The sequence below is a fragment of the Protopterus annectens genome, chromosome 11.part0 (assembly GCF_019279795.1).
Source record: "Protopterus annectens isolate FY-2018-M chromosome 11.part0, PAN1.0, whole genome shotgun sequence".
Taxonomy (NCBI): Eukaryota; Metazoa; Chordata; order Ceratodontiformes; family Protopteridae; genus Protopterus; species Protopterus annectens.
Genome location: NC_056745.1, coordinates 1,470,450,700 through 1,470,461,591, shown reverse-complemented (window position 1 = coordinate 1,470,461,591; position 10,892 = coordinate 1,470,450,700). Strand labels below are relative to the sequence as shown.

The 10,892-nt window shown below is 44.7% G+C and overlaps 1 protein-coding gene across 1 annotated transcript in view; it reads right to left on the bottom strand.

Moving 5' to 3' along the window:
* Positions 1-322: 322 nt before the first annotated feature.
* Positions 323-10,892, bottom strand: part of WASL (WASP like actin nucleation promoting factor) — an 866,451-nt gene continuing 855,881 nt past the window's right edge. The window contains exon 10 of the mRNA XM_044087330.1: positions 323-1,921. Within this exon, the coding sequence (XP_043943265.1) occupies positions 1,860-1,921 (62 nt within the window). The 3' untranslated portion in view covers positions 323-1,859. The remainder of the gene's footprint in view (positions 1,922-10,892) is intronic.

The window sequence follows — 10,892 nt, the reverse complement described above, 5'->3', positions numbered from 1 at the left end:
CCATGATGTGAGATCTTACTTCCACAGAACCACAACAAAGCTGTAATTTCTGTAGACAGAACAGGGTGCTCTGTTACGTTGCCTACACCACCATAGGTAACATACATCTTGTAAAAATTTTAAAATAACGTGGCATGTTGTAATATACTATGAGTTGCAGTCCACTGATGGCTCATATAACATGTGACATGTTGCAATATACTAAGAGTTGCAGTCCATTGATGGCTCATCTTTATGTGCCCTAAACATCATGCACCTAGTTCTCATAGGACTTGGCATAGGTTATATCTCAACCAAGAAACAAACACCTTTCTTACAACAGTATGTTCAAATTTAATTTATTAAGCTCCATGATGCATTGCCACCAGTGCAATATTCTAGTAATTGTACATTATTTCAAAATTAATTACACTAAAGATATTTTAAGATATATGGTAATTTAAAAATAAACATAAAGCCCTTTGAAAACTCCAAAGAATATTGTGTGAATAACCAGCCTATGCACATAGAATACAAAAACGTGTTTTGCATCCATTCAAAGAAACTAATAAGTATGCACGATTTTCTTAATGCATATATGAATGCAAATGAAGCTTCATAAAATCCCATCTTTCTGGTCACATGCAACTGTTAAAAGTGCTGCACATGCATGGACAAGAACAGAGCTGAATCTCTACTGCATTAGCTAGCTGCGATCCTGTAGTCTGATGAGCAGAGAAAAATATTACAATGAATTTCAGTAAATATTAACATTTATTAAGTATACAATTTAATATCATTCCAAGTTTTTGTAAGCAGTCCTGAAGAGAATGTTGACATTTAATTTGGTATTTAATGCCCCAAAATCCCCCAAATGTTGTGAAATGTATTTCCTATACAACTGTAGTGTTGAAAATGCATACAGTGTTGCCATATATTACATCAATGTTTTACAAAGATCAAAACAAAATAACCCAAACACAGCTGTGGTGAGCCTTGCACAGAGTCTTTGAACAGACTAACACACAAACTGGAAAAAAAATATTCTTAACTGCAGTCCATCATGAAATCTAACCATATGAAGTACTGTGCAAAATCACTTTACCTGTCTTACGATGATGTAATAGCCAAGCAAAGTATCTAATTTAAAATGTAAGAAAATCTTTAATGAGTGCTGACGAAAAAAGGTAGGTTTAAAAAAACAGATGCAATGTTTGTTAGTGACTTGCATATCTAGGCATGACCACTGTAAAACAATGATAAGTACTGCTAACGATCAGAACTTGATTAACCTTCAGAACTAACTGCGTAGGTACTGCTGTAGTGAATTTCTGTAATAAAGCACATGGTGAAGTACAGTAAAACAGACTGCACTGTTGTAGTGATAGTTAAAATACTGTGCAAAATTATATCCCCAACATTCATGTAGCACTTGTCTGGAGGTGTTAAATCTAAGAGCTGCATAATTTAAAATGTAGTGCCATACTAGTTTTTTTTTTTTTAGTAAGAAAACATTAAGTACAGAAAAGTAGGGTATGAAAATAGTGTTTTTCTTCTTGCATCAGAACAATTACAACATAAAATTTTCTCAGTTTTTCACTCAGTACAGTTAAAACTCCCTTATTCCATGATGGAACCAAATAATGTGTTATTGTGTACTGGTATAAACTGCAAAGTAACAGGAAAAGCTTTACATTATATATATATGTATATATATATCTATATGACAAACCTTTACAGATTAAATGAGGTATTGCACAGATTAATAAAAAAGCGAAAGGCAACAAAAATATACAGCAAACTGGTAGAACATTTACATGATAATTTTACAGAATTTAAAAAGACAGGAAGTAGTATTTAGTGTTTAATCTTCAACAAAATTAATCATCCCATTCATCATCATCCTCAAATTCCTCATCATCATCTTCATCCTCGTCTTCATCTGAAATAAAGTAAATAGTGTACTTTAGCGAGACGTAACAAGCTACTGCAATTTACTCATGCACACCTATACTGCCATTTTGGTACACTTCCTTTTCATGCTAACAGCTCCTTAGGACATTGCAATATTTGATGAGAACTTCTTTCACTTACAAGTTAATGAAAGGCAACACATGAAAGGGCAGGGTGCGAGAACAAAACAAAGAGTTTGGTTTACAATGCAATGGAGACATTAACGTACTTTACCATTAATTGTGCATATTACCACTTTTCCATTCATTTTCATAACTGACATACATCTGAATGAATCTCTATTAATTACCAATTACACAATTCAGTCACAATTAAATTCAGTCAAATTATTAAATAATCCAACTCAGTACAGTGATATTACTCTGGATGCATCTGTTGTAAAGAAGAGTTGTGTAAAATCTTATCATAACCATAGACGTCCCTCTCTTCTATGTTGCAGTATTCTTTACAAATGGGTAGTATTCCATCCCTTCGACCAGACATCCAGCAAGTACACAAAATCTTTTAGCCACTGCAAGTATGTGGGACGGCACCTGTTTTGACGTCAGCCATAAAAGCACGTACGCTCGTACCATCCTCAGAACAAAAATGCCCCCATGAGGAACAAGAGTCCTATGGAAAACAATAAGTCATCCACAGAAGTTACAAGATGCAGGGGGAAAGGCGGGACGGACAGACTACTGCAACATAGAAAAGGACATCTATAGTTATGGTAGGATTTTACACAATTATTCTGTGTCCTTCTATTCAATGTTGCAGTATTCTTTACATATGGGAGGGTGCCATAGCTTAATTGGGACCCTGGTAGGTGGAAGGAACAGAAGGCGGCTGCAAGAATGAATTCTCCGCAAACCCATGAATAACAGCCCTAACAAACCCTGCTCTGGACCTAGAAAGAGAGTCCAGCTTGCAATGTTTGGTAAAGGTGTGCAAAGAAAACTAAGTAGTAGCATCCAAATGGAATTAGTATTCAGACCCTTAAAGAAAGCCCCCGAAGGCGGCACAGTTCTAGTGGAATGGGCTCTGACAGAAGTAAGCAAGAACTTACCATGGAAATCATAGCAAAACACAATGGCCTTACAACTCCAAGATGAAATAATTTGTTTAGAAACAGACAAACCCAGAGCCCTTGGATGAAAGGATACAAAAAGCTGATACAATTTTTCCTGGTAACGTTAGTCTTGTGCAAGTAAAATCTAAATTGCCTATGCACATCTAGTGTATGCAAAATATTTTCACTAGAGGACTGAAGAATGGGGAAAAAGATAGGCAGTTGGATAGATTATCAAACAAGTCATTCGCCATCTTAAACATGAAAGAAGGGCTGGTTTGCAAGGAAACTGTCCTTGTGGAAAACCAAGAAAAGTGGAGATGTCAAAGCCTGTATCTCAGAGACCCACCTAGCAGAGGTCAAGGCAACCAGGAGCACAGTTTTCCACTTGAAAAACTTCAAAGAACTTGTGGGCTCAAAGGGAAGCAGAGTTAGCTTTCCTAAAACATAATTAAGGTCCGAAAGAGGAGGAACTGGTTTCCATTGGAGCTTAATATGTAGGATGCCTTTAAGAAAAAGTTTAACCTCCAATCTGGAAGCTAAAGGAGGTGAAATTGGCAGACAAGCAGAAAGAACAGAGAAGTGGACTTTCACTAAGCAATATGACAGGTCACTTTTAAGTAGTTCACACAGGTAAGAGAGTATTACTGGAATGTCCACAAAAAGTGAATCTTCCTGCAAAACCCCAAGCACGTTCTGAGAGTAAAGGTGTCTGAAAGGTATCAGAAGTTGATCAATCACAAGGTCAGCTGTAATGTTGACAGATGTGGATGAAGCACGTACCCCTTTGTCCTGTGTGAGCAGGTCCAACCGGTGAGGTAACTTGTGACGATGGCCTTTGGCTAACTGAAGAAGGGAGAACAAGAGGTTATGTACTCACCATAACGTTCGATGTATGTAGTCCATCTCACCTCACATTCTTACCCGTGGGTTCCGACTCGGCTGATTATACTAGCTCGAAGTCTTTCATTGGCTGGGCTAAGCAGGTATCCCATGGTGCACTGCTCCACATCCCCAGATCTAGTTTGCTGCGAAACTCATTTGTACTCCATGCACACATCACAGCCATGTAAAGAATAAGCTAAGCAAGGGAACTCTGCAGATGACAACCTAACCTCCAAATCCTCCAGGCAGGGGGAAGGTGGGATGGTAAGTAAGAATGTGAGGCGAGATGGACTACATACATCGAACGTTATGGCGAGTACATAACTTCTTGATGTTATGTAGTCCTATCTCACCTACATTCTTACCCGTGGGACAGCGTCCCTAGTACCTACATCCTGGGTGGCTCATAGGAAAATACTCCTGAGAACTGTGGAGCCAAAGGAAGACCTGCCCCTGGAGACCACGTCCAATTTGTAATTAGAAACGTGTGTGAGGAGAAGCCCAAGTAGCTGCAGCACATATATCATCCATTGACACTGTGGCTTGATAGGCTGTGGATGTAGAAACAGCCCGAGTAGAGTGAGCCTTGACCGGAAATGGCAGATCTTTACCTCCTGCTTGATAGATGAAAGAGATGCAGCTAGATTATCCATCTAGACAGTGTCAACTAGATATCCATCTAGACAGTGTCAACTAGATATCCATCTAGACAGTGTCAACTAGATATCCATCTAGACAGTGTGATCCTGGATACCGGGGAACCCATTCCGTTTTCGGAAAAAGACACAAAAAGTTGGCCCAACTTCCGGATATCTTTTGTTCGGTGTAGATAGAAGCGTAATTGTCTATGTACATCCAAATGGTGAAATCTAAATTCTGCCTTGTTGGAAAAGTTGGGAAAGAAAACAGGCAGCTCAATGGACTGATTTAGGTTAGACACGGAAGCCACTTTAGGAAGGAATGAGGGGTTTGGTCAGAGAGTGACCCTGTCTTTATGGAACATTAAATATGGAGGTTTGATAGACAGGGCTTGAATTTCTGAAACTCGCCTTGCTGAAGTGATTGCTGTTAAGAAGGCTGTTTTCCAAGTCAAGAATTTCAATTCGCAGGTAGCTGCAGGCTCAAAAGGTGGTAAAGTAAGGGCTTGTAGAACAAAATTGAGATCACAGGGCATGACAGGTTCGGACACGGGTGGACGGAGCAATAGAGTACCTTTCAGGAATGCCTTGTATAGTCTATGCGCCATGAGACTAGGCTCATTCGCTACGTGGAAATTAGAGATCTCCGCCAGTTGAACTTTGATGGTGGCTGATGCGTAACCCTGATGGAAAAGCATGGACAAAAACTCTAGAACTGAAGCTATTGAAGCTGTGAAAGGATCAATGCCTCTGGTATGTGCCCAGATAGAAAACCTTCTCCATTTACTAGAATAAATTTTTCTAGTGGATGGTTTATGAGAGGACGATAATATACGAACCACTTCCGGTGAAAAATTATGAAGTCTGACTAACGATGGAAGTGGAGTAGCCAGGCTGTTAACCGGAGGGTCATCAGGGAGGGGTGGAACTGTCCCGACGTGTGTCAGTAAATCTGGTTGAGGATCCAGAGTCCAAGGAGTGTCCACAGTGAATTGCTGAAGAAAGGGGAACCAAACTTGGCGAAGCCAGTGTGGGGCAATCGGAATCATTCTGCTTCCCAAGGATTGCGCTTTCTGAATCACCTTTGACAGCAAGTGAAACGGAGGGAAAGCATAAAGCAGACCGGAGGGCCAATCGTGAACCAGAGCGTCTCTGGGTGACTCCCCCTGTGGGGGATCAGCATGACGTAGTTGCTGCATTTCGCATTGAGGGGGCTGGCAAAAAGGTTGCAGCAAGGCTGACCCCATCTGCTGAAGATTCGCTCTGCAACCAGGCGATTCAAGGACCACTCTTAAGACATCAGGATAGCTCTGCTTGGTCTGTCCGCAATCACGTTGGACTTCCCCGGAAGGTACGTTGCCACTAGAAACCATTGGGAAGTTACTGCCCAATGCCACACTCGCATGGCCTCTCTGCACAGAGGGTAAGACCTGGTTCCCCCTTGCTTGTTCAGATACCACACTACTGACATGTTGTCCGAGTGTATCACAATCGTCCCTAGAGGAAGAACATTCTGAAGTGCCTGCAACACAAGAAGCACGGCTCTCATCTCTAGGACGTTTATATGCAGATGTATCCCGTGTTCTTGCCACGTGCCTTGGACTGTACTGCCAAGATAATGCCCCCCCACACACCATCTGGGAGGCGTCCGTGGTCACCGTGGCAACCGGGATGGGTGGAACGAAGGGCTTCCCCCCGTCCAAATTGTTGGTACACAGCCACCAACCGAGGTCCTGCTTGCATCTGTCCGTGAGTAAGATGGGATATGAGAGTGGAAGTCTTTGTAAAGACCATTGAACAAAGAGGAGCCACTGGAGAATTCTCATGTGCAATCTAGCTAGGGGGACCAACATGATTGTTGCTGCCATGGTCCCTAGGAGCTGGAGAACCCATCTTGCCTTCGCTTGTCTCAGGGGCATCAGCACGTGTATCTGTTGTTGCAGTACTCTGATCCTTTCTTGCGGTAAAAATGCTCTTATAAAGGTGCCACGCTGTAAGGGCAATAAGGCAGATTTTTCCCAATTTATTGTTATACCTAACTGGTGACATAGATTGATGGTAGCGTCCCTGGTTTGAACTAGTTGATGCCTGGTGGGAGCGGTAAGGAGCCAGTCATCCAGATACGGAAACACCTGGAATCCCTGACGTCTCAAGTGAGCCGTCACCACCGCCATACACTTGGTGAACACTCTGGGGGCTGTGGTGAGACCAAAGGGCAGGGCTCAAAACTGGAAATGACAGGCTCCCAGCCGGAAGCGTAGGTGACTCTTGGATGCTCTGTCCATCTTCACATGGTAGTAAGCATCCTTGAGGTCAATGGAGCACATCCATACCTCCTCTCCCAACAATGGGAGAATCGATTGTAGTGTGACCATATGGAACTTGGACTTGTGTACGTAATTGTTCTGTTGGCTGAGATCTAATATGGGTCTCAGGTCCCCTGTTCTTTTCGGCTCCAAAAAGAATCTTGAGTAAGTCCCTAATCCGATTTGGTCTGAGGGGACACGCTGGATGGCTCCTTTTTCTAGCAGCAGTGATACCTCTGAGGCTGCTTGATCCCTTTGACTGGGTGGTACACGTCTGGGATTTTTCTGATTGGTGGGGGTTCTGATGAGAATGGAATGAGATAACCTCCGGAAACTATCCGTAATACCCATCGGTCCTGGGTAATGCTTTCCCAGCCTTCCGGATATAAGGAAATTTGACCCCCGACTGGCTCCAGATAAGCACAGTCGGGCACACCCTCAGGAACGAGAGTATGGAGAGCCACGAAAGGATTCACGACATCTCCCTGAATAACCCCCCCTCCCCTGCCTCTGGATGGGGGTTCACTTTGTGCAGCAGGGAAAAACCTCTGATTTCTTGAACCACACCACACCCCCCTGCTGGGCCTTGGGAGAAGGCCTAGAAGGAAGGGAAAAACAGACCCCTACGGCAGACAGGGTCTTTCCCTCTTGCTCGCACCTGGTGAAGGTGTCTTTCACTTTGGTCCCAAACAAGGAGGAACCATCAAAGGGGGCATCAGTGAAGGAAGACTTTCAGGCCTCTGCAAAGTGACACAGGCGCAGCCAGGCTTGCCTTCTAAGGGCGACCCCTGAGCTTGCTGCCCTACTCGCTCCCACAGCTGCATACGAAATGAGCCGCATGGATGAGTTAACGATGGAGTTGAGGGTAGAGACCTGAACGTTAACCGTCTGAGCCACCGCCTCAGGTACGTTACCCGCAAGAGTATCTCCTAACTCTGAAGAGATCTCTCTGGAGCCAAGTGAAATGAGACAGGTAATTCAGTGACCGTAATGTGAAGGTTGCTGATGAGAGGGTACGCTTCCCGTACTGATCCATGGTCCTAGACTCCTTGTTAGGAGGATGGACGGATGAAGAAGACTCTGCTACTTCCTTCTGGGTGGCTGCCGCCACCACCATGGCATCTACAGGGACTCCTTTAGATAGACACTCTTTGCCCTGGGGGGCGGAAAGAAACTTGTTGGGACGCCTGGGCACGGGCTCCACAGAATCAGGGTTCTCACACACCCTTCGACAAATGAGGTCAAGGAGTTCGTTGAAGGGTGGAGACACCCAGGAGACGGAGGGTTGAGCACCAAAAGCCTTAAGGAATACTGACTCCTCCTCGGAAGGGGCTTTGGAAGGCCAGTCACCTCTGTTTCAGTATCTCCAGGATATCGGAGAAGGAAACATCATCAGAGGATGACTTGGGGGACCCCTCCAATTCCTCGAGGTCAGTATCAGAGGTGAGGGACTCATCTTGGGAGTCTATGTGCATCCTTCTTGCACGTTTTCTTTCTGGGGGGCTCCTCAGGCACAAACTCTGAGGGACCCACAGAAATTTGGGGACCACTCATGGGGGTATCCCTAGGCCCTGGTGCTCTGCTGTCCATGGATGGATGGTGATCAGAAGCTCTCACCGGAGTGGTGGGGGACAGAGCGACCGACCCGCCTGATGTAGCTGACGATCTGGCCAGTGCGGTCCACATAGCCTCGAAGGCCGCCCCCCCCGAATCAGAGGAGCAACCAGTCTCAGAGGCCATGACGGGGGTCGGAGTTCCCAGAGCCGATGCACCGAGAGGAAGGCTCAGAGCCGAAGTAAGCCCCGAGATGTCCCCCTCGGGACCGACCGAAGAATCTAGGACGGAGCCGACTGGGTCGGAGACGATGCTGGCACCGATGGAGCCGAATGGGGCATCGGAGCCGGCCTAGAGACATCACGCGGTGCCGAACACTCCGGCTCTGAAGACAGAGATACGCTTGGAGGAATGATCTAAGACGGGATCGGGACGGGCTCCGGAGCCGAAAACAATTTTGCCAAAACCGGTGACTGGAGGAGCCTCTGAACCACCCTATCCACATCCGAAAGGGTCCTGGAGGATTTGGAGGACAGGGATGGAGAATGCGATCTAAGCTGGTCTGAGACCGGGCGATCGGCTCCTAGAAAGTTCCAATACAATTGGAGAAGACACCGGTTCTGTCAATACCGATCCTTCCTGCGGCCCCGAGGGCAGTGGAGCCAAGGAGGTCGATGCAGTTTTAGACATCTTCTCCGGGGGCACCGATGAAGCTGACGGAGCCAGAGATCTTGACTTGCCAGATTTAAACTTACCGCTAGAAGTCGAATCCATAGCCTCTTCAAAAGAGGGTTTTAAAAGTCCCTTTAAGATTAGCTTATTCTTTCTCTCCTGGAGAACTCTTGGGCTAAACACATGACAAAAACTGCATGATTCCTGCAGATGGATGGCTCCTAAGCAGTAGACACAAATAGAATGCCCATCGGTAATGGACATTTTATACCCACATTTCGAGCACTTTTTAAAACCGGAAGGTTTGTGCTCTTGGTATCCTTAGACATATTAACTACTGTGCTCACAACGCAAAACCAAGACTTTAACAGATACAGGCATTCACTCTAAAAGGCGGGAACGACTCTAGCAGTAACCAACACTAAACAGTGATCAAACCACACCAAAAACTAGCACGCACTTAAACAAGGGATAGCAAACCACAAGGAAGGGTAGCCGAAACCTCTAATCTAAACAGTTTGGACCTAACTGAGACAGAAGGCACAGAGGAGAACTAGGCCCTCTAACTGAAACGGGCCTAGCCCGAGGGAACAGTAAGAGGGATACCACACAACAATCACACAATCACAATCCTAAACTAGACAACTTTAGACAATTTGAGACAAATCTAGACAAATAGCTATGAAAAAAGCTTTTTATATGAATCAAAACTTTTCTTAGTCAAGAAAAAGAGGGTACTTAGCCACAGCCAAGCGAGACCACGTCCAAGCTACACAAGCAGCAAACGAGATCATGGGATATGGAACAGTGCACCATGGGATACCTGCTTAGCCCAACCAATGAAAGACTGCAAGCTAGTATAATTGGCTGAGTCAGAGCCGATATTCTGCTCTGAACCCACGGGTAAGAATGTAGGCGAGATAGGACTACATAACATCCAATGCTGTCTTGGCCAAAAGGGTGTCAGAAGATTTTTGGTTTGTCCTGCTGAATTTTTTTAATTTCTCCAAATCTTTTGGGTTTCTAATACCATGATGGGAATGGACCCCATAGTACGATTAAAGTTCATGAAATTAGTATTGTTTCACCTTTGATGTCAGCCAAAAGTGCTCTTCGCAGCACCCACAATGTGCCCAGTAATGACTCCTTCTGCAGTTCATATGGAGTTACATGCATTGGTAGCATACTTAAATAGGATTGTAGACTTTTTTTTTTTTATTATAAGACCCGTTGCTCCTACTACTATTGGAACTATCTGGGTATCTTTCTTCCACACTGCTCACATTTCTGCTTGCAAATCCTGATATTTTATGACTTTGTGTCTCTCTGTACGCAGGACACTGCAGTCACTGGGTGTGGCAATTTCAATCTTCAGCATAACTTTCTGTATGAGAGGGAAGAGAAAGTCCACCTTCCAAGCCAGAGGATATGGAATCCTGGCACAAAAATGAGGACGTTGTCCATTTGGGGGGGGCAAATAGGTCCAGATTTGGAGTACCCCACAGATGAACCAGGTCTGGGAACACATCCCTGTGAAGCATCCATTTGTGGGAGTGTGTCATGGACCCGCTTAATGCGTTTGCCACAGAGTTTTGAGAAGAGGGTAGGTAAACAGCCTGAGAGTGACCTTGTACTGAATGGTCACTTTCCATGCCTTGATATCTAGCCTGCATACAAGGTACGATTTGTTGCCCCCCCGCTTATGTACCAGCAGACAGTGGTGTTGTCTGTGAAGATATTCAGAGGACCTGGTAGGAAGGGAGGATGGAAAGTTTGCAAAGCTGGAATTAGAGCCCTTTCTCTGATGTTAATGTGGTCCCTCTTCTGAGATGG